This window comes from Rutilus rutilus, assembly GCF_951802725.1.
Source record: "Rutilus rutilus genome assembly, chromosome: 22".
Classification (NCBI taxonomy): domain Eukaryota; kingdom Metazoa; phylum Chordata; class Actinopteri; order Cypriniformes; family Leuciscidae; genus Rutilus; species Rutilus rutilus.
The window spans coordinates 13,472,397-13,496,450 of record NC_140227.1 but is presented as its reverse complement, the minus strand read 5'-3'; the positions used below and the strand labels follow the sequence as shown (position 1 = coordinate 13,496,450).

Genomic DNA, 24,054 nt, shown 5'->3' with positions numbered 1-24,054 from the left:
TAGCAAAAATGGGATTTGAATGGAAAATTATTATTTGTTAATGTATTTTAAAACTTTTTATATCTCATTGTTTTCCCTATCAAAGTGAATTGTTCAGTCTTTATTTTACTAGATTGCTTAACATCTTGACTTGGGTCAACTTACCCCTAACATGTCATGTATGGGGCAAGTTGAGCCATAGACCATTTCGTTTTTTGTTTGTTTTTTTTTTAAGTCGTATTTTATGGCCATATTTCTAGATACTTAATATAATTTCATAATAATAATTTCTTTCATTGCAGCTGTTATGAGAAACCCGTGTGCCAAATGGGGTTTTGTAAACAAGTGTAAACACATGCAGCACCCAAACAGTTAATTATAGTGATATTTCAATTTGAATATGATTTACAACTGTGCAATTTTAACTTATCGCATTTATTCTGAAATTGCGAGAAGGTAGGTAAACAACTCAGCAACAGGAAAGCAAATGTATTAAGGATTAATGTGTTTTTTTGTGTGTGTGTGTGTGTGTGTGTGTGTGTTTTTTTTGTATGCTGCGACATGACCTGCTGTGCGTTACCGGCTGCACTTCTCCAGCGAGGCCTGTAGGTGGCAGAATCACACTCGCGGCACTAGTTTATCGGTAAAGCGGAAAAGAAGAAGAGATAAACAAATGGCGCGCTACTGGAGTTGTCACTTGGTTTAGATGTCATATTTTAGTGCATTTAACATCGTTGTATTATATTCAAAAAGAGCCGACTAAAATGAGTCTTTATTTCTTCGAGTTTTGTTAAGAGATTGTGGTTGTCTCTGGGGTTAAATTTAAGACTGGGTGACTTTTATAGTCTCTTTACATGTGATCATTGTGTTCTGGTTGAAAATGCCTCTTATTAAGTTGAAAGGAGTCACTGTGGACTTTCCCTTCACTCCATACCCGTGCCAGGAGGACTACATGAACAAAGTCATCGAGTGCCTGCAGAAAGTGAGAAACCCAGTCACCATACACAACCCTTGCATGTACTGCGGCAATATTTCTTTATAGTCTTTGAAACAGCCTTTAATTTAATTTGCCAACTACTTTGAAAGTTTCAGGGGCTTTAAAGATTATAGTCGACAAAGGCAAAAGTCTGCCACTTTCTGATATTTTCTAAGTTCAATCACTTTTTCCAATAGAGGTAAAATGCAATGGCAGAATGACATTTTACTGAAGGTAGAATGACATTTTTGTTTTACTTCCCCTTTGATTCATGTATAACATGAAGGCTGTGGCGCTTTAATCTATACAATAAAGATGTTAAAGTCTTCTTGTAAGGTCACATTGTTCTATTCATGTTCTCTCAATAAGAATGACATGCACTTGTACTCTTTCAGAAAGTCAATGGTGTTCTTGAAAGTCCCACTGGCACTGGTAAAACGCTCTGTCTCCTGTGTTCGGCGCTGGGCTGGAGAGAGAACTTTAAAGACACCATCTCTGCCCGCAAGATAGCAGAGAGAATGGGCGGCGCGGAGCTCTTCCCTGACAGACCAATGTCATCGTGGGGAACAGCAGCCACCGACGGAGACGCTCCAAGTAGTGTTCTTCATTTATTGATTCAATGTCGATTTGATTTATTTTCAATATCAATTGTCAACATTTCAACAAAGAATACATTGTTGTATGAATTATAAGCCAAATCATATTGACAGGTGACATTCTGGGCAAACATTGGAATTATATTTCAAAACACAAGTAACAATATCATGATTTTTATCTTTTCCTTTTCTTTTCTTTTTTTCTAGCTTATTATACGGACATCCCCAAGATCATATATGCTTCCAGAACCCATTCCCAGCTAACACAGGTCATAAACGAGCTCAAGAACACATCATACAGGTCAGCTATCTGAGTTAACTTCACATATTCAAGGGATATTGTACAGTCAGCCATTCATGATCATTGAGAATATGAAAACATGATTACATCCTACCAAAATGTTTTTCAGCATATTCTATAATGCATACGCTACTGTTTGAAATGTTTTTAAAAGAAGTCTCTAACCTTCACGATGGATGCATTTATTTGATCAAATATACAGTTAAAACGGTCATATTGTGAATTATTATTACAATTTAAAATAACTTTTTTTCTATTTTGAATATATCTTAAAATGTGTGTTACATGATCCTTCATAAAGAATTATTATGCTATCTGCATTCATAAATTATTATTTTTTGTAAAAACAATAAAAACAATTGATCACAAAAGAAGAAATCGTTCTGATATGCTGATTTGGTGCTCATTAAACATTTCTTTTTTAATTATCAATGTTAAATAATATGTTTTTATTTTTGTCGAAATCGTGATCTTTTTTTATGAATAGAAAGTTCAAAAGAACGGCATTTATTGGAATGAAATCTTTTGTAACATTATAAATGTCTTGACTGTCATTTTTGTATCATTTTAATGCATCCTTGCTAATTAAAAATAATAATAATAATAATAATAATAAAATAAGTAGTGTACTTTTTTGTTGTTGTTTTTTTTACTAACAGATAGTATTGTTCTTTATTATAGGCCAAAAATTTGTGTTTTGGGATCTAGAGAGCAGCTCTGTATAAACCCGGAAGTGATGCGTCATGAGAGTAACCACATTAAGGTATGTTGATCAGTACCTCAATGTCAGTATGTGTGACACAACTGATGCTTGAAACACCAGCGCTGTATCTCAACACCATATTAATGGAGGCATTATGGCTTATTTCAAGGTCCACATGTGCAGAGCAAAAGTGTCGTCCCGCTCCTGTCCCTTCTACAACAATGTTGATGGTATGAGACTAACATTGGTGACCTGTCAATAGAGATTTGAGATTTTATTACATATAAGAGTTCCAATAGACCTTATTCAGAGCAGCGCTATGACAGGTATGAAAGTGAGGCTGTGAGGGATAGTCTTGCCTTGTTGGATAACTGGATAAAGCTCCTAGATTACTTACAATTTTCCACAGCTTATATTGTCAGGAGTTTTTTGTCAAATGAAATTTCTTGGAAAGATATTTTTCCAGTGTTTCATGAGCAGAACAATCCAAAAACACATTTAATAACAGTACAGCCCATTGAAGAGAAGCATGTCTGTTATAATAAGGGATATTATAATGGTTTTTGTTGTTAATGTGCTACTCTACGAGAACTTGCTGTTTTTTTTTTGTTTGTTTTTTTTTAAGAGAAAAGCACTGACAAAGAAATCATGAATTCTATCCTGGATGTGGAGGATCTTGTAAAAACAGGCAAAAAGCAAAGGTGAGGCTCTGCATGTTGTTTCAAGGGCTTGATCAAAGCACTGAAAGAAATAGTGTTTTTCTTCGCACTGCTGATGCAGCGCCTGACATGAATCCATTGGGAATCTTTTCTTGGAGTGTTTGTAAATAGTGACATTGCTCAGACTGTTTGTTCCCATAGAGTGTGTCCGTACTACCTGTCCCGCTCAATCAAACAACACGCTGATGTCATCTTCATGCCTTACAACTACCTGCTTGACCCAAAGGTGAGACATTTACTCATCACTTTAGATACACCACTGTTCAAAATGTTTTGACTGTTTTTGAAAGCTGTCTCTAATGCTCACCAAGGCTGTATTTATTTTATTTGAAAATATAATAAAAAAAACAATAATATTGTGAAACATTATTACAGACAGTTTTCTATTTTAATATATTTTAAAATGTAATTTATTCCTGTGATCAAAACTGAATATTCAGCATCATTACTCCAGTGTTCAGTGTCACATGATCATTCAGAAATCCTTCTGATATGCTGATTTGATGATCAACAAACATGTCTTACTATTATCAATGTTGAAAACAGTTGTCCTACCTTATATTTCTGTGGAAAGTGCGATACATTTCTTTGGCGAAATAGAATAGACATTTTTGTAAAAAAAAGTCTTTATTTAAAAATAAATGAATGTATTTGCCCAAATTTCTTAATGGTATTATATATAAAAATAAAACATTTCTTAATAATTATATTTTTTATTTAATATTTATTGTTCTAGGATAGTCTTTTTTCATTTTATTCACAATTTTGATTTCTGTTGATTCACAGAGTCGAAGAGCACACAACATAGAGCTGAAAGGAGCTGTGGTTATTTTTGATGAAGCTCATAATGTTGTAAGTGTTTTGATGTTGTTTGAGACCTCATAGCCATTCTTTATTGTTGTTTGTTTTATATTCTATCAACGGTTTGTGTACATTTTCAGGAGAAGATGTGTGAAGAGTCCACCTCGTTTGACCTCACCCCTTACGACCTGATTTCTGCCATTGACGCTGTAGATCGACAGCTGCGGGAACACGCCTCAGACATCAGCAAAACAGATTCCGCTGAAGAGTTTAATGTGGAATCACTGAATTCAGGTTAGTTTGGCAAAAAAAATGGCTTTTTAAATATAATTTTTAATATAAATAAATTGTTTATATATTTATGTATACAGTACTGCTCAAAAGTTTGGAAACGTTACTATTTTTAATATTTTGAAAGAAGTCTCTTATGCATTTATTTGATCAAAAATTCTGAAATAATATTCTGAAATATTATTACAATTTAAAATAAGGGTTTTCTATTTGAATATACTTCAAAATCATTTATTCCTGTGATGCAAAGCTTCATTACTCCAGTCTTCAGTGTCACATGATCCTTCAGAAATCATTCTAAAATGCACATTTATTATCAACGTTAGAAACAGTTATGCTGCTTAATATTTTTTTGGAGACTGTGATACTTTTTCAGGATTCATTGATGAATAAAAAGTTAATAAGATCAGCATTTATTAAAAATAGAAATCTTTTCTAACAATATAAATCTTTACTATCACTTTGTATCAATTCAACACAAACACTACCATTCAAAAGTTTGGGGTTTTTGAAGTAGTGTATATTGTTATTGTTACAAAATATTTATATTTTAGATAAACTTTGTATTCATCAAAGAATCCTGAAAAAAGTATCACAGGTTATAAAACAATATTAAGCAGCACAACTGTTTCTAACATAGATAATAAATCAGCATTTTAGAATTTCTGAAGGATCATGTGACACTGATGACTGGTGTAATGATGAAAATTCAGTTTTGCATCACAGAAATAAATTATATTTTAAAGGATATTCAAATAGAAAGCCATTATTTTACATTTTAATAATATTGCACAATATTACAGTTTTTTTCTGTATTTTTGATAAAAAATGCTTGATGACCATATGAGACTTTTAATGAGAAAAAAAACATTAAAAAGAGTAATGTTTCCAAACTTTTTACTGGTACTTATATGTACTGTATATATCCCAATAAATAACTCCCTTATTTTGATCCTATATTTGATTTTACAGGGTTGAAACTGGATATTACCACAATTGCAAAAATAAAACGTAGGTTACACTTCAAATATTAAAATGTATTTATTTTAATACAATATTTGATTTCTGGAGTTATTTGAAATCCATTTTTCAATAATGAAAAACATTTAGCTGAGAGCGCAATTTAATAATCTTACAGAAATTTTGATGGATCTGGAATCTTCCATTAACGGTTTTGAGATGCCAGCAAATAATCAGGGAATCACCAAACCCGGCAGGTGAGTGAAGCATGCTTGGAAAACGTTTGGTGCTGGGAATGTGTATCAGTGACCTTAATATATTGACATTAAATCACCATTTTTACATGCACAACTGCTTAACTGAACTGCTCATTTTTTGTCTCTTCTTCTTTTAAAGCTTCATATATGAGATTTTTCAAACGGCTAATGTGAACTTTGAAACAAAAAACGCTGTAGTGGAAGCCATGGAGCAGATCACAGGATATTTAGCAGGGAGTGAGTATTAACAACTGGTCCTCATTGACCTTTTCTGTGTATCAGTTCAACATTTACCCATATGTGTATTTTACTTATTTTTGCAGGGCCTGGTGTCTTTCTGAACACCAGCGGACTACAGAAAGTAGCAGATATAATCCAGGTAAGAAGTGTACAGCATGGTAAAGAGATCAGTTGGCCATTTTCTGTATTTTTATTGTGTTTGTCTGTTTGTCCTGAATCAGTTGGTGTTTGGGGCTGAACCTACAGAGGGCAGCAAGAAATCACAGATGAAAAAAGACATGAAGGAATTTAAGGTTTGCTTCAATTGATTTTCACATTCATGCTGTGTTCATTGTTACATATCTGCAGACATCAGGTTTTAGTTGTAGTGAGTGATAATGTTATGATGTAAATTTGATAGTAAAAGAAAATTAATCAAAAGTGTACATTTTAAGATTTAAAGACATGTTAAGGCAATTATAATGTTACAAAAGATTTTTATTTCAAATAAATGCTGTTCTATTTGACTTTCTGTGCATCAAAGAATCCTGAAAAGAACAGCACAATTGTTTTAAACATATATGATATAAAGAAAGGTTTCTTGAGCACCAAATCAGCACATTAGAATGACACTGAAGACTGGAATAATGGTTGCTTTACATAAATAAATTACATTTTAAAATGTATAATAAAAATGTACATTGTAATATTACTGTTTGACTGTATTTTTGATCAAATAAATGCAGCCTTATTGAACAAAAGGCTTATTTCAAAAGCATTAAAAAAAACTTACTGACCCCAAACTTTCGAACAATTTAGTGCATGTCAGATGATAGTTCCTCTAAATCTTGTCTTTCATCTCCCATTTCTGCTTCTGATTCCCAAATCTGTGTCTGATATCAGGTCCACATTCATCCAGACAACAGCAACTTTAAGAAGAAACAGCTGACTGATGTATGGGCTTCCTCCTCTACCAAGAAACAGGGTATGAGACACCTCATGTGTAGCAAAATGTTTTCAAAGGGAAGTTGCTAACTTGCTATTGACTGGACCACACGTTCTCTTTTTAATGTAATTTTCTAGTCATGGAGAATATGAAATGTATTCCCCCAGTTTCACAGACAAGGCTTAAGCCTAGTCTCAGAGTAAAATGCACGTTTGAGCTGTTTTAACTGAAAGTAACTTGAACTGATCTTAAAATATGTCAGTGCCATTGTTTTGTCTCTAGATGCACACCAGTAATGTTTATTTCTAAGGCACGTTTATTAAATGCCCCAATCCTGGCTTAATCTAAGCCCTGTCTGTGAAACCGGGTCATAATGTGTATTATTGCTTCAGTATTACATGTTTTGGTCGCTTTGATGGTGCGCATGAAACCTCTTCCACGATGAAATGCTGAAAAAACGTGATCTTGCACATTAAACTGAAATGGATTGAAATGGTGTTGTGTATATTTTATAGGGAATGTGCTGAGCTACTGGTGTTTTTCTCCGGGGTTCAGCATGCAGGAGTTGCTCGGACAGGGAGTACGCAGCATCATTCTGACCAGTGGAACTCTCTCGCCGCTCTCATCCTTCACCTGTGAAATGCAAATGTTCGTGCTCTTCTCCTCTAGCTGTCCCCGCTGAGGTTTATGAGTGGATGCTGGTTGGATGCTAATTCTCTGCTGATTTTCTGCAGTCCTTTTCCCGTATCCTTGGAGAACCCTCATGTCATCCAGCGTGATCAGATCTTCGTCAGTATCATTGAAAAAGGTCCGGACGGCGTGCAGTTGAGCACAGCCTTTGACAGGAGGTGAGTCACATCAACAACCTCTGCTTTGAACTGTCATTATTTATTCACCCTCAGTTTGTTTTAAATCCAGGTGCTATTAATTAAATCTGAAAAATGTCAGTTATATTGACCGTAGGCTGTCAAGGTCCAAAAAGTACCATAGAGGTAGTTTATATAAGTGGTTCTCCAATGGTTTGGCCATGGGTCCCACATTTTCCCATGGTCATTAGGCTGCTAATTTATTCACATAAATTGTAAAAATATGACAAATACTGATGAATAAACAGTAGCCTATAAGGTAAGGCTATAAAATGGCAGTCCCAAACAATTTTTTGTTAATACAATAAACCACAGTCATATACAAAAATATAAAAAATAACACACAGTGAAAATAAAGTGGCATTTTGGGGTTAACATAGTAAATACACAATACCAACATGAACTGATAAAGATGTAGGTGCCTTTTTACGGTTCTTTAGAAGAACAGACCGCACGTCACACCCGGATAACCAAAAATGGGCAAAGAGGCGGGATTAGCTGAGGTGACGTGAGGCTAACAGACAGCAGACAAACTGCTGGTAGTGACAGCAGCGGCAATCCACCTGTCACTCAAGTGGCCACGGCCTTAATTATGCAGAACTTTAAAGGGGTGATGAACTGAGAAATCAAAATTTCCTTGAGCTTTTGACATATAAGAGATCATCATACTATAATAATATCCTGTAAGTTTCAGAACTGAAAACTACCTTGTTAGTCCAATAAAAGCTTTTATAGACATCAGGCTCAGCAAACGACTCGTTTTTCAAAGTGGGGAACTATGACGTCAAAGAGGATAAAACACCGCCTCCACGGAAGAAGATCAACGCCTACTTCAACACGGCCTGTTTAGCCCCGCCCACTGATTCGCCCAAACATGCTAAATAACATAGGACATGATAATTGCTAAACCGGATTGAGCTACTTCCAAGCAATAAACATGCTGTTTACTAAATATTGTGCAGTGCCTGTTTGTGGAAGAAGACAGTCTGCATAAGCTTCCTTTGGATTCCAGCATGGTTAAACTTTATTAAATCAGTCAATCACAATTTCCCGACACGGATCTGCCAGCAACATGTAAGTAACCATGTGTATTCTAATGCCTGATCTGCGATCAGTGATTTCTGTGTAATTATTCAAGTTCAGATATTTCTCTTAAAATTGTTCAATACTGTTTATGCATCAGTGACTAAACGATCAACTTCACATAATTTCTCGTAGTATTATGAAAATAATCTTTTTTAAACTGTTATTAAATTATACACAGAAAGCGATCAAAGAACGATCCCTTTCCAATCGCCCAAGCTGTCAATCAAAGCACAGCGCGAGCCGCGAGAGCTTATCTGGACACTTACCAAACTCATGATGAAATAATGACACTGTTACACTACACAACAAAGCTCTTACTGTGTATTCACATCGTGTATGCATTGTGATTTGGTGTAAGCATTTGTGAGAGTGCAAAAATTGCGTTGCAATGATGAGATCTTTATTCACGCGATCAACAGACTGTCTGTCATCTGCTCAGTCAGTGCTCATCATGCTGCAACCTTTCATGTGATGGAATAGATTTAAATATAATGCTTTACACGATACTTTTCACTATGTGTTAATCTCGATAGCTGTAATAGTAAAAACGTAGTAAAAGTTTTAGAGAGAGTTCATGTAATACTAGCTATTTCATATGCAAGCATGTCAGCCAATCACAGCAGTGGGCGTTTGCACTGCAGTCTCACAGCAGACACGCCCCTTAAAACAGAGCGTTCAAATCTGAGGCTGAAATCAGGCTTGGAAAAATGGCTTTTATTTATAAATTATGACAATTTTTGATGTAAAAATCATACTAACATTATAAGGGCACCCCAGGCAACATTATAAAATAATAAAACAATCCAGTTCATGACCCCTTTAAGGCTTAATATAATTTAAATGAATGAGTCATAAAAAAATTCACCCTCCTCACTGTTGTCATGAAGGGCAAAATTAGCTATATAGACCAAAACTGCTTTTTGTACCAGGCTGTAAACATATTTTTTTCTGCTGTAAAGTTGAGCATATTAACATGGGGTGTCTATGGGATTGACTCTCTTTTGGGGCCAGTCGATGAATTGCAGTTTAAGTCACTTCCGTGTTGGATTCAAGAGAGAGACCGGAAGGTTGCCGCTTGGTTTTCTCCCGCGTATACGTCATTATTCAACAGGAAGCTCACGCTCCAGACCGTTATGAACTCGCTCAGGACCATTTGCCGAGGCTGTGGATTAAATGTAAAAAAAAAAAATCTCAGACACGATTTATTTAAAGGGGTGGTATAATGCCCTTTTCACAAGATGTAAAGTAAGTCTTTGATGTCCCCAGAGTGTGTATGTGAAGTTTTAGCTCAAAATACCCCATAGATATTTTTTATATAATAGCATGTTAAAATTGTCACTTTTTGAAGGTGAGCAAAAATGCACTGTTTTTGTGTCTGCCCCTTTAAATGCAAATGAGCTGCTGCTCCCAGGGGGCTACAGCAGCTTGTGTCTTTTTACCTTGCACACACATGCACTGAAAATTTCAAAAACGTTTAGCCTTTTATGTCCAAACCGGAGTTTCTGAATGGTTAATTGATGAATTTATGTAGCTTATTTGTAGTTATCTTCTAGTCATTAATTAGCATATTCTGTCGTGATAATCTATAAATCGTGTTCCTGGGGCGGGGTTTATGTAAATTTTAGGGTTGGTGATGTCACTAACCTGGGAGGAATGTCGTGTAGTCCCTACCAGCCGTTTGTTGTAGTCCTTAAAAAGCCATTTTTTTAATAATAAAATATCTCCCTTTGCTTTGAACTTTGAATGTTGTAACTTTGCAGATGTTGTTTATGCTCAAACAGCAACATTTTGCTCAAACAGCAACACTAACTGAAGTTAAAAAAGTGAAATCATAATCAACCACCCCTTTAAACTGCATCTGATAAAAGAGCCAACAGCTTTCGTGCATGTCTTTCAAAATAAAAGTCTTGCAACAGAAAAACAGAATTACGTTTGTTGTTTTTGTTTCTTTGATTGAACACTCTGCAACCCACTCTTGCGACCGACCAGTTGAGGAACACTGGTTTATACTCGTTGACTCGTTTGCTATATTGTGAGGTGTCCGATATATGAGCCATTAGGAGATGTGTAAATGTTTTTCTTTTGTTTTTGAAGGTTTGTTCCTGAAAACATGTCGTCTATGGGAAACACTCTTGGTGAGAATTCTTTACACTGAAAAAGCAGATGATCTTAAACTCTTATCAATAATGATCTGGGGTGCGTTCTCCGATAACGTTGTCTCTTAGCGCGCTACGAAGACTCAAAAGGTACACCTTAACTACAGGTATACCTTTCCTACGTGTGTTCTCCGAACTATACCTTAGGATGTTGCTTAAGGTAAACCTTCTTAAGTTCGACCTTAGCAGGCGCTGTCCATGGTGGAGGCGCTGAATAGGTTGATATCGATGCCTCGATGATCGATTGTGCGCTCTTTCCTTTCACAGCGGTATAGGTAAAGTATTGAGAAAACAATGTTCTTTATAAAGAAGCGTTTTAGAAATAGTACAAACTGCATTTATCGGGGCTCATTGAAATATGTACATGCAGAAATAAATATGAGTATGTGTTTATAATTTAGCAAGTGTGCAATCCCAAACCCTCACGGCCATAAGTGTGTTAATGTTCTCCACAACGTATGCTGATTATCCACCAGCCATGTAGTTGACATACACTAACTGTCTCCGCGGACGGCGCCATCTTTGATTTAAAACAAGTACTCGCTGTCTCGCTGCCATAGCTATAAAGTTTGTGTAAACTCATCTTTCTTTATATAGACTCCTAAGCCTTTTCTGTCAAATGGTTCGCCAGCTGATGTGCCTTAGGATAGTAATTAAAAAGCTAACAACCATTAGTGTATGGAAACTTTATTAATGAAAACACTTCCATACACTGGGTGTAGGCTATAACAACTTAAGTATTTTATGTGTAAATTTTTAAAGTAAAGTAAAAATGTAATTTTAATACTAAATCAGATTTTATATTAAATGTTCATATAAAATTTTCTATGTGTAATTAAACTGCGATGTAAAAAAGCTTTTTGCGTAGTGGTGGCCACTAGCGGTATGAACCGTCAGCAGCGATAAGGTATAGCTAAGAGCGCTCCAGACCAACCTTACGAACGTATAACTTACAGAAGTTATACTTAACTAAGAAGGTTTCGGAAACCACGTATTAACGATGAGGTACTTCTTAAGGTACAACTTAAGAACGACGTAGCGTTAAGGTAGTTTCGGAGAACGCAGCCCTGATGATCAGCATAATTATCAGTGTGATATGATTGGGTTTGCAGTCAATCTGATGCGGGTGGTGCCTCATGGACTGCTGGTGTTCTTCCCCTCGTATCCAGTGATGGATAAGACTCTGGAGTTCTGGAGGGTGAGCGTGTTCAGTCCGACCTCATTAAAGATACAGTATGTAGCTGACTAACCAATTCAAACGAGTTGATCAGTTCAAGAGTTGAGTTGAGATTTTGATTTAGACTGATTCTGAAAAAATGCTCAGGGCAATTCTTGAAATGGTTCAGCTGATTCACGAAGAGAACCAAAACAATTTAAGGAGTTAGCATTTTTCTCACACTTGCTAAGTTTATTACGAAATGAATAAAATACTATTTTACGAGTGATTTTTTTTAAGATTCTAAGTTTAAAATGTACTGTATGTAGATTCATGATTACCTTGTTCATCTCTTGCCAACTTTAGCATTTAAAGGAGAACTCCGGTCAATTTTAACATTGAGCTCATTTTTTTGTACATTTGGAGTGCTGTCAGTACAGAGAACAACGACAAAAATCGGGGTTGCCTACACCGAGTTATTCTATTTTTAAAATTTGCACCCTGTTGACTTCAATGGGGCAAGTAGTAAACCTGCTTTTAGCCTCTTAACATCCTTGATGTGTCATTACAAGTGCACAGAAAATGTGAGTGATTCCTTCTGAGTGAACACGAGTGAATCTGACTGCAGGAGATGTGAAAGATATGTATAAAAATGATGGATGTAAACACAGGTATTTGCGCTGGCTTAAATAACATCATTTTTATACATATCTTTCACATCTCCTGCAGTCAGATTCACTCGTGTTCACTCAGAAGGAATCACTCACATTTTCTGTGCACTTGTAATGACACATCATTACTGTTGCCTTTGGCTTGCTCAGTTGGGGATATTCTGGAGATATCTAATTTGATTTTATCAATAAATTCCACTAGAAACAAACCTTGTTGTATTATTTTAATTTAATACTGTGAAGCTGCTTTGATACAATCTGTATTGTGAAAAGCGCTATACAAATATACTTGACTTGACTTGACTTGACATCAAGGATGTTAAGAGGCTAAAAGCAGGTTTACTACTTGCCCCATTGAAGTCAACAGGGTGCAAATTTTAAAAATAGAATAACTCGGTGTAGGCAACACCGATTTTTGTCGTTGTTCTCTGTACTGACAGCACTCCAAATGTACAAAAAAATGAGCTCAATGTTAAAATTGACCGGAGTTCTCCTTTAAGTGACTATGCACCAATTCCCTTCACTCTCTCAGGCTAATGGGCATGCAGATCGCATTGAGAATCTGAAGCCCATGTTTGTAGAACCGAGGGGAAAAAGCACTTTTACTGAGGTAAATAATACTGGTATCAGTCATTTTAATAATTGTGCACTCAGTATGATTTGATATAGAGGCTAACAAAATGACAGCATAGCTTGATCTGCACAAGCTGTCAGTCAGTGCTGCTCTGAAATTGGATTCTTTTGCAGGTGATTGATGGTTATTATGACAAGGTGAATGACCCAAACTCCAGCGGAGGAAGCTTTTTCGCTGTATGTAGAGGAAAGGTGAGACTATAAATATTTTATGTAATAAAAATACTATATTATGAACCTACACCAGTAATATCAACACATTTCTTTTTGCTTTCCATTTTTCCCCAAGGCAAGCGAAGGGTTGGATTTTGCTGACACGTACGGTCGAGGGGTTGTGATCACTGGACTTCCCTTTCCCCCCAGAATGGACCCCAGAGTGGTGCTTAAAATGCAGTATCTGGACGAGATGTGCAGAAATAAAATTAGTGGAGTGAAGGTACCTGCTCTTCAAAATGCTCGACTGTGGGTTTTATATGGAATGCAGATATTGTAACTATGTATCATCTGCTGACATTATATATAACATTTAGATTGTCAATTAACATGGTAATTTATTGTAATTTTAATACAATTAGAATGATTTAAATCCTTATTTATTCAGCATTTTAGAATGATTTCTAAAGGATCATGTGACAATGAAGACTGGAGTAATGAATGCTGAAAATTTAGCTTGCCATCACAGGAATAAATTACTTCTTAAAATATTAATTCAGACCAGTTATTTTAAATTTGAATAATATTTCACAATATTGTAATTTTTACTGTGTTTGAAAATAAAATAAAATGTGTTTGCAGTAAATGCAATTGCATTTTTAAAAAACCTTCATAAACAAAAAGTCTTAACCATTGCCAGTCTTTTAAACACTAGTTAATATATGAATTAATTATTCATTAAGGTTTTTAAGCTTTACTTAAAGCACTTATGTATAATACATTGTAAACAATTTTTTAATGCATTAATTATGCCTTAATGATGCACCTAATGATGCATTGTATGTTCTCGTGAAGAATTGTAACCACCGTTATAATACATAATACTTATCTATTCATTGTGACGTTACACATTTAGAAAGTATAATGCGTTAACATAACAACCAATTTCAGATGTAACAAGGAATCTGCAAATACTATAATGCATTTTAACTTTGGTTACAATTATTTATGAAAAGGTATAATGCATTATAACATACATTATGAATATCTGTATACTGCATATATTAGATATTATTATATATTACATAAAGGCTTTAAACAAAAGTGTTACCATCATTAATTAATCATTCAATTCAAAATTACATTAAATTCATACATATAATGACAATGAATCCAGCTCCTATACAATGAACATGTTTTTAATTCGTGAACTGACATTCATTTTGATATTTGAGGCATAAGGTGAAAAATATCAGGATGATGGTACAATTATCCTGATATCATAATAAAGAAAATCCCCTCATAAAAAGGATAAAATTCTTGAAAAGAAAAACTTAAGAAATCTTTGATTATTACTCAAAAATACTGTTTTGTCAAAATATTGAACTAATTGAAAAACATTTGTCGACCAAATCAATTGGTCGACAAATCAACAGGTAATGATATAATAGAGAGGAAGTCTCTTTAATTATCAGGTATTACCTTTTATTGACATGGCAGGGCTAGTTTAGGTTGTAAAATGTCCCTAAATACATAGTGATATTTATGTATTAATAATTCATGAAAAATAATTAAAATATTTTTTCAATATTTTATTATTTAATAAATATTACATATTTAATTCTTGTGTACTCTTATGGTCTGTGGTTGTTCAGTATCTGTCAGGGCAGGAGTGGTACAGACAGCAGGCCTCTCGAGCTGTGAATCAAGCCATTGGCAGAGTGATCCGCCACAGAGAAGACTACGGAGCCATCTTCCTCTGTGATCACAGGTCAGCGCTAAATACTACAACAGCAATTCCCAATTTGTCTGGAGAGCATGCGCACCAATATTAATGTTCTGGGATTGTAATCCAGATTCAGAGGCACCGAAGCCCGTAATCAGCTTCCTTCTTGGGTGAGGCCATACGTCAAGATTTACGATAACTTCGGTAGCATGGTCCGTGATGCGGCTCATTTCTTTCGGACGGCGCAGAAAACTGTATGTTTGTTTCTTGTTCATGTATTCCTGTACCATGAAAATCTGCAAGGCAGTTTTTACATTAATTAGAGCTGACATGCACATTTATTGGTTGATTTGTGTGTCAGAGACCAGTTCCTGTTAGGAAAGGAAAAGCAGAGAGCAGTGAGAATCAGGCAGACACCAGGCCGCTCAACACAGGCTCCAGCTGTTCTGCTAAGAATGTCTGGCTCAATGACACATCTCAAAAGGCCAAAACACTAGACTCGCACGTCCCCAGCTTAAAAAGGAGAAAATTAGGTGAGATCACCTTTTTATGAGGTCTGAAGGCTCTTGGACGAATGTGTTTTTCATTAAGACACACATGCCAGGTCTTGGAAGTGTATGTCGCCATTGATTTCCTAATTACTTTAAACAGTAATCAATATAAAAGTCAAGTAATTAAACAATAAGATTGATTTAAAGTAAAGCCCAGTTGAACAAATGAAACATTAACATTTGGAGCCTCAAGTTCATTGCAAGACAAGTCAGCAAAAATGATTGTGTTGTTTTAGAGTCAGAAGAGCATTCTGGAAGGGATGGCGCAGCCAGACTTTGCATTCAATATGAGATGGAGATGACAAGTAAAAGGAAACCAGTCAGCCTGCTGGACGCCCTCGATGACACAACCAACAAAGAAGGGAGGGAAGACACCATGGTTGGGGAAGAAAGGGTAAGACAAGAATGACATTGCGAAAGAGATTTTTTAGGCCCTGTGTACACCTGGTATTAAGATGCGTTTTGGTTGATCGGATCAGAAGTGGACGAGTTGACTAAATTCAGGTGTAAACGGGGTCTAAAAAATGTTGAGCTTGTCCACTTTCGACCACTTCCAGAAGTTGTCGGAAACGCATTTGACCGGATAGCTTTTGTTGTGTTGACTATCATGTGGTGGAATGCGTTTAAAGCCCCATTATGTAGGATTTCCGTTTTGGTCAAACAACGACCCCTAGAGTCGCTGTGGACTACTTGTATTTAACTTACTGTCGTAAATACCACTCACGCAGCAGTCTCTTCACTCACTGATCCTGAGCCTGATGCCCCTGTATACCGGTCCCTGTTCAGTCGGATAGAAGCTGTAACGAGTGGCAATAAGGTGTGTCCCCTTTAAGAGCTGCGCGCGCCCTGTTTAACTGACTCGGCACAGTCTGTATTGTATGTGCGCCTCGAACACACCGTAAGCGGATTGTTTCTGTTTGATGCTCATTCTTGTCCTATTTTTGTCTATCAAGTAATGCTGTGGACGGTAAAACGTGTGACAGACAGTTACACGAGTTCGATTGGGGAATAAACACAACGCGTTACAAATCGTCGGACATCGAACAAGCACAGCTAGCCTCCGAAGATGTCTACTAATCCATCAACAAGAACGCCAGGTGCTTTTTAGCTCACACCAACGAGTAAAAAGCTTGTCCGAGTGATATACAGTATAAGCAATATACTTACAAGTCCAACAGCATGCGAGGACGTGTTGGGGGAAGTGAGGTAGCCTATGCCGTAAAGCAGTCGAATTTTGTAGTTCTTTTTGTGCGCAGGTGTTACTACCCGAACCCCGAAGTTTAAAAGTACGATTAAAAACTATACAAACCCCGTCAGGCTATGGCAGATGTGTCATTCAACTTATTTTAAGTCGATGTACCATCACAAGCGTTTTGGAAATATATTATGAAGGTTGAAAAGTTACATAGTGTTACTTTAAACAGCCATGAAAGACCACCTGCTGACCTAACGCGTAAACATTATGGGAAGTAGTAGTGGGAAGTTCTGATCATTTTACTGACTCGGATCTTTGAATCTCGTTCATCAAAATGAACAAATCTTTTTTCGAGTCATTTCGTTTATTTCAGCAGAATGTATTTAAAATGTTACATGTTAATAGCCAAATTCCCCAAACACATCAAATGTTGATCGCATTTAGAATGAGAAAAAAATTGCAATGCTAGGAAAAGGCCAAATTATGAGAAACAGAAACGATTAATTCATTTATCTGGGTCTTCAGCCTATGCAGTCTGTTAGTTTACCTCACCTCCCGATCTGAGTCTTTCGTTTATCCCGTGACATCCCCATAAACTGAGCTTTGCAGTAGTTTACCTCTCCTCCTGATCGGAGTCGTTCGTTCATCCCGTGACATCTGCATAAACTGAGCTATGCAATCTGTAGTACTGGATAAAGAATTGATTAGTTTAGGTTTCGAGTCTATCGACTTCGGGTTTGAGTCGTTCGTTCATCACGTGACAGCCACGTAATCTGAGCTATGCAGTCGGTACCGGATACAGAATTGAGTAGTTCATCTCTTGAGTCTTCGGGTTTGAGTCGTTCAGTTTTATGTCACCTAACTGCATGTGGTTATTAGGCACCTAATAACAACATGCAGGCTAATAACAATATTAGGCTATATTTGAAATATAGCCTAATAACAACATGCAGTTAGGTGACATAAAACCGTCTTTTTAAAAAAGAATCTTTATCAAAGGGATTTTCCCCATCATAGATAAGTTATCTTTTAGTTTATACTTTTAGCATAGTTTAAAGCATTACCAATTCTTTAGTACCACATTCATATGGAAAAGAACCATCATGACAGAAATTCAAAAAAAATTTATAAATTGAAAGAAATAAAAAAGCTATAATTTGAGACCAAAAACGCAGCATGTTACTGTTAAAAAAAACTGAATACGCGCTTGTTTATGAGAAAGTTTGGGAATTATTAACTCATTTATGTGTCCAGCACTGTCACGTCACGTGACAAAAGAACGAAAGACTCAGATGAATCAGACCCGAAGACTCGAGAGGTGAACTAATCATTTGTCTTTCCAGTACTGACTGCATAGCCTCTATGGGACTGACAGGAAAGACTCGGACCCGAACCCGAAGACTCGAGAGATGAACTAATCATTCATTTTCCAGTACAGAACCTATAGGATGTTGCGCATGCGTGGTCAACACAAAATGAACGAATCACTCTCAGAGACAACTCGGTAGTCCCGAGTCATATTAAAGATTCATTCAAAATGAATGAATCGTTTCATGACCGACCCATCACTAATGGGAAGCACTAGCCAGATGGGATTTAAACTGTGTTGGCTGGAGACCCAAGTTTGGTTTGAAGACGAAAACATACCAAGCACAATGTTCTCTCTCCTTTCCTGATTTCTAACTCACAGCATGGTCTCGCAACTATCAGAGCAGAAATGGAAGCTGCTGCTCTCCGTATGTTTTTCTGTTGTCTCCAGTCGCATTTATATTGCAAACTGCATGAGCTTATTTCATCCAGTAGATTGAAAGATCTGAAAAAGCCCATACATTTACCATAGACCCTCCCCTCGAAGAAATCAGGACAAAAGTGGTTGAAAATAGACAAAAGACCAGCACCAGGTGTAAACAGGCATGTGTCTCCAGTCCACTTGTGATCCGATCGACCAAACGCATCTTAATACCAGGTGTAAACAGGGCATTTGTTGCAATTTTTCTGAACCAGTGTTGTTTTCTCTCTACTTTTTTATCACCTAATGTGATGTAATGTCGAATATAAGAGCAGCTCTTTTCCTAATGATGTAAACTGCCATGGTCCCATAAAAAAAGTGGTCCCATGCGAAGTTTGCGCCATTTCCCAGATCTACTGAATTCATGATAGCTTACTGTGAGAAACACTTGTATATTCACAAGACATCACATTTCTCTGAGAAATTGGAAGTGAATAACCTAGAAAATGACTTTTTGCTGACTAAATGAGATATGAATGGTGAATAATTGCCTCATAAATCATGATCAGGGTTTTGAATGACACTTTTGATCCCTTTTTATCTGTTTCTCAAATCTTTCTACTTTCATCAGATTAGCTTGTCTGTCAAATTTATCATATGCCGTAACATAACTATGTGAGCAAATCGTTTGGCTAATTTTCCCTTTCTCTTATTGGTCTGTGACCCTGCAGGCGAGTCGCTTGTCTACTCTTTCCCTCCAGCATGACAAACGTCTGGATGATGAATCGAGGGGTGGGAAACGGAAAATTAAAGTGGTTCAAGAGCGGGTGAGGCATCTTGATTGAAGTTTTGTGAGCTCCATTGGTGTCGACTTCCTCAATATGATGTTGATAACTTGACTATGCAGAAACTGGATTTTATATATATATATATATATATATATATATATATACATACATACATACATACATATACAAAGATAAATATTCAGCAGCCATTACTGCAGTCTTCAGAGTCTCATGATCCTTCAGAAATCATTCTAATATAAAGATTTGTTGCTCAAGAAGAATTTCTTAATCTATTTTGAAAACAGTTGTGCTGCTTAATATTTTTGTGGAAACTGATGCATTTGATTCTTTGATCAATAAATTGATCAGAAGAACAGCATTTATTTGAAATGGAAATGTTTTCTAACATTATAACTGTATTTACTGTCACTTTTGATCAAATTAATGTGTCCTTGCTTATTAGAAGTATTAATTTCTTTAAAAAAAACATCTTAAAGACCCACATTTTTTAATTGTAGTGCTGTATATAGGTTTCCTCAAACTGGCACTATTTTTGCAGTTCAAAATTTGGTGATGCATATATTACACTTTTCCATCAAATTTAGTAGATTACCAAAAAGAAATGGAATTGGACATTAAAGGGATGGTTCGGAGTAAATTCAACCTTAGGGTCACTTGCACCATGACCTCGAGCCAAACACTCCCCCAGAAGCTTTTTTCCCATGGTCGAACATTATTAAAGTTAGAGCTTATTTAGAGAATGGCTTAGTGCAGGCGCTAATGGATCCAAGGTGATTTGGGAAAAGCCCGTAAAAGTCCTGGCAGAAAGCCATGCATAAGAATGTAGTGTAACGACGCCCAGTTCCAGGAATGCACTAATATTTTGTTGGTAGTACCAGTTTGCAACACCAAGTTGTCAACACTTCGGAAAAAATAATAATAAATGCATCGCTTTCTGCCAGGACTTTTAAGGGCTTTTCCCAAATCACAGAAGTGACCTTGACGTCCGGGTTCTCGGTAGCATAAGCCATCAGGCAAGTGTTATTTAAATAAACTCTTGATGTACTTACAAACTTTCCAATGCCTCGTTTTATGAGTACAGACCCTATTTGTACTACTGTAGAAGTTTGGTACCATTCCAGGCATTATTAGTGGGGTAATTTACGAGATACAACCTTGGATCCATTAGCGCCTGAACTAAGCCATTCGGCTGATATCTCTAAATAAGCTCTAACTTTAATAATGTTCGACCAAGGGGAAAAAAGCTTCTGGGAGGGGTTTTGGCTCGAGGTCATGGTGCAAAGGACCCTAGGTTGAAATTACTCCGAACCATCCCTTTAAAAGGAACATGCCATGCTTTTCCTTTGATCATTTTGATTCAAGTAAATGTATTCTGTTTTCTGCTGGCTATGTTTCAGAAAACAACGGCTTCCTGTACTGCAAAAACAGGCAAAGCTTTCATGATAGAGCTGAGACGATGCCTGAGTCATGAGAACTTCAAGCTCATCATGGAGGCGTTACAGTCGTACAAGACAACCGATGACCTGAGTAACCTTCTGGCTAATGTGGCTGAACCCCTCATACAAGACCACAACACACACAGTCTGCTCAGAGGTGCAGAATCTCAGCATATCCATCCCATGAGTGATGCGAGTTATGTTTTCACTGCTTTTTTAAAGTTTAACATATTAGATTGCAATCGGAAGTTATTACAAACACTCATTGGTGGTTTGAAGTGAGTTTTGGGTAAAGCGTAATATTAATCTTTTAAATTGTGTTATGTAGCTTGATGCTAATTGTAGCTCTAATGTACCTGTTGCGCCAGGAGCTATATCTATTTCACCATCTATTTTGTTACAAGAATTCACATAAGGTCCCAAGAATAAGCCTTTTTTTTTCTATTTTTATAAAGACTTCAGATAATAGGTGGATTAACGAATCTAGGATGAAAGTGGTGTTGATGGGCAAGCCATGTAATGCCAGAATAAAGGATAATATTGGCTGAATAAAAACAAAAGAATAATGATAAAAGAATAATGAAGTCTCATACCAGGAGAGGTGCTAACATTCGTCGAGAGAGGACAATAGAGTCGTGAATGGGCAGTTCTCCGCTCCAGACATTAGAGTGCAGGGGAGTTATAGGGGCAATAAATAATGTCATTAGCATTTTTATTAGCCTTCTCTAAAAACACATAACATTGTCTTTTTAGAGTTTTAGAGATATAATCCTCAGATTTGAAATGAACCACACTTGTGGCTTCAATTTAATTGTGGTTATAAGTTGTTATACCACATTTATATAATATTTGTATACATTTTTATTATTATTTTTTATGTTCGAGCTTATATATTTCCATATTAATAACAGTCAGTTAACTCTCAAGTGTCAGCTTTCTAAATATATGTTGATTATTTGTCTATCCAGAATGACTTCTGTCATTATCAATTATTTAAAAACAAAACAATAGGTGGAATAAAATTAAGTTGGCCTTTTTTCCTCTGATCTTTTTCTTAAGGTCTTTATCAGTTCATCCGACCACACCATAAGAAAGAGTTTGATGAGCGTTGCTTGGACTTAACAGGTGAAGGTTGTGGCTATAAACAAGAGCATTCGCTGTCCAGGGAGGAGCGAGAGGCTCTTGGGCAGAACACAGGTAATATTTAACTAGTAAATAGTGTAGCAGTTACAGGAAACATTTGGGCCTTATTTTATCTCCCCATAATCATAAATAACAATGTTTTGTTGCTTTTGTAGCGAAAGCCGAGATGGCGCCTGTAAATCCACCCAACGAGCAGCTGAACTCGTGTCGACAGCTGAACCAAGGTGGTCCTCACTTGGGAACCGTAGCACTTAATGGAGGGGATGGTCAAATTGGAGGTATATTGTAGCTTACTGATAGTAGCTATTATTAAAAAGGCCTGCTCCTCACTTTTTAATGCAAACATTTGTACATTTAGAACATTTTCTGATTAAATTTGTGTCATTTTTAACAGTCAATGTAAGAAGTGAAGACCAGAAGCCACAAACATCCATCAAAGAAGGTCCATCATGCTCTTCTCTGCTGTCAGACATAAAACAGGCCATCGGTGCAGAAAAAACCCGTCAGATGTTTTTAGCCTTGCAGGCGTATAAAACGTCAAACCATTATGAACAGATGGTGTCAACTGTTGTGAGTTTATTGACTGAGAGGGATGGGGACATCGCTCTACTAGAACGTTAGTCAGTTTCTTTTAGGTTCATCATAAACATTTTACTTGATCAAAATCTATCAACAATATCTGTTTGGAAAGAGGCTGAACTTGTTCGGTTTGTTCTAGGTTTATCTGTGCTCATTCGACCACAGCACAGGAAGCAGTTCGGTGAGCTGTTAAAAGCTTTGACTGGAAATGATTCTGTAGCAAACCAGGATTCAGACATGGGATCAAGTCCACCAAATCAAGGTATTTTATGTAAATATTGTATTCTGCAACAGGTATAGTAGATAAGTGTTTTCTAATTATTCTTAATATTTTTTTCTTTTTTCTTTACAGCATCTCCGTTATCTGCAGGAAAGACTCAAAGCAAGATATCATCCTTCTTTTCGTGAATGCTGCTAGGACTTTGAGATATTGAATCAATATCTTTGTATTTTTTTACATATATCATGCATGAAGAGATTTATGCAGGAGAATGTAAAAAAATTAAATAATAATGAACTGATTTAAAAAATAAATGAATTGAATTAAACTGACATATGTGTGCATTTTTCATTAAATTCTTTAAGTTAAAGTAGCACTATTGTTTTGATCTTAATGATTCAAATATATTCTCCCGAGAAAATATATTTTCCTGAATGCGTTATATAAACAAAGCACATAGGGAAAATGTATAGTTGGGATGAATGATTCATTGCTATTTTTTTTTTTTTTTTTTGCCAGGAAAATATAATGCAAAGTACAATGCTAAGATAATATCAATATTAATAATGTACAGTTTTTTAATTTTATAAAAACATAAAAAAAATGTAGAAGTTAAAATTGATTGGATATACAGTTTTATTTTAGTTTTCAAAAAAAGAAGTTTTTATTCAAGCAATAAATGTATACAATAAATACATGGATACATACAAACTGTATGAATTAAGGACAAATAAAATGTCTTCCTGACCGTCCTGGTTTTCTCGTGTTTGTGTGCACGCGTTTTAATTACTTTAAATATGATACACTCAAAATAATAAAAGGAGTGTCTGGGAATGAGTAATATTTGGTAAAAAAAAAAAATTCATAAGAACTTTTTCACAGTAAGTAATGTACGTACAAAATACTGAATGGAAAGTAAATGCACTGATTTGTTTTATTCAGTGCAACAAGAACAAGAGGCATTACACAGTCATATCTTTAACAACATAAGCCTCCAGAAAGAAAAAAAATAATACAGAAACATTTAAAAAACACCGCAGCTTAGTTTTAGTTTATGTATAATTTTTTTAGTCCTTAATAAAATAAAATAAAACTACTGATTTGCAATATTATTATTTTTTTATTGCACTTCAAACAAACATAGTCAATGTACAGTCAGAATTACAATATATACAAATCGGATAAACAAAAACAAAG

The 24,054-nt window shown here is 35.9% G+C and overlaps 1 protein-coding gene across 1 annotated transcript; it reads left to right on the top strand.

Moving 5' to 3' along the window:
* The first annotated feature begins 588 nt into the window (after nucleotides 1-588).
* On the top strand, nucleotides 589-23,189 carry rtel1 (regulator of telomere elongation helicase 1). The gene is made up of 33 exons (XM_084394665.1): nucleotides 589-961; nucleotides 1,351-1,549; nucleotides 1,759-1,852; nucleotides 2,534-2,615; nucleotides 2,725-2,785; nucleotides 3,181-3,256; nucleotides 3,416-3,500; nucleotides 4,061-4,126; nucleotides 4,216-4,369; nucleotides 5,339-5,377; nucleotides 5,505-5,583; nucleotides 5,723-5,820; nucleotides 5,907-5,962; nucleotides 6,045-6,116; nucleotides 6,706-6,787; nucleotides 7,264-7,396; nucleotides 7,483-7,596; nucleotides 10,795-10,835; nucleotides 11,969-12,054; nucleotides 13,216-13,293; nucleotides 13,431-13,508; nucleotides 13,606-13,752; nucleotides 15,125-15,240; nucleotides 15,326-15,449; nucleotides 15,557-15,728; nucleotides 15,983-16,140; nucleotides 19,402-19,497; nucleotides 20,877-21,072; nucleotides 21,975-22,112; nucleotides 22,214-22,336; nucleotides 22,453-22,674; nucleotides 22,777-22,899; nucleotides 22,990-23,189. Exons 1-33 carry the CDS (start codon nucleotides 860-862, stop codon nucleotides 23,043-23,045), a joined length of 3,546 nt encoding a protein of 1,181 aa, XP_084250791.1. The 5' UTR covers nucleotides 589-859; the 3' UTR covers nucleotides 23,046-23,189.
* The last annotated feature ends 865 nt before the right edge of the window (nucleotides 23,190-24,054 follow it).

Coding starts and splice junctions, on each gene's coding strand:
- rtel1 (XM_084394665.1), top strand. CDS start 860: ATGCCTCTTATTAAGTTGAAAGGAGTCACTGTGGACTTTCCCTTCACT. Junction 2,786..3,180: donor CTTCTACAACAATGTTGATG/GTATGAGACTAA, acceptor TTTTTTTTTAAG/AGAAAAGCACTGACAAAGAA. Junction 13,753..15,124: donor ATAAAATTAGTGGAGTGAAG/GTACCTGCTCTT, acceptor GTGGTTGTTCAG/TATCTGTCAGGGCAGGAGTG.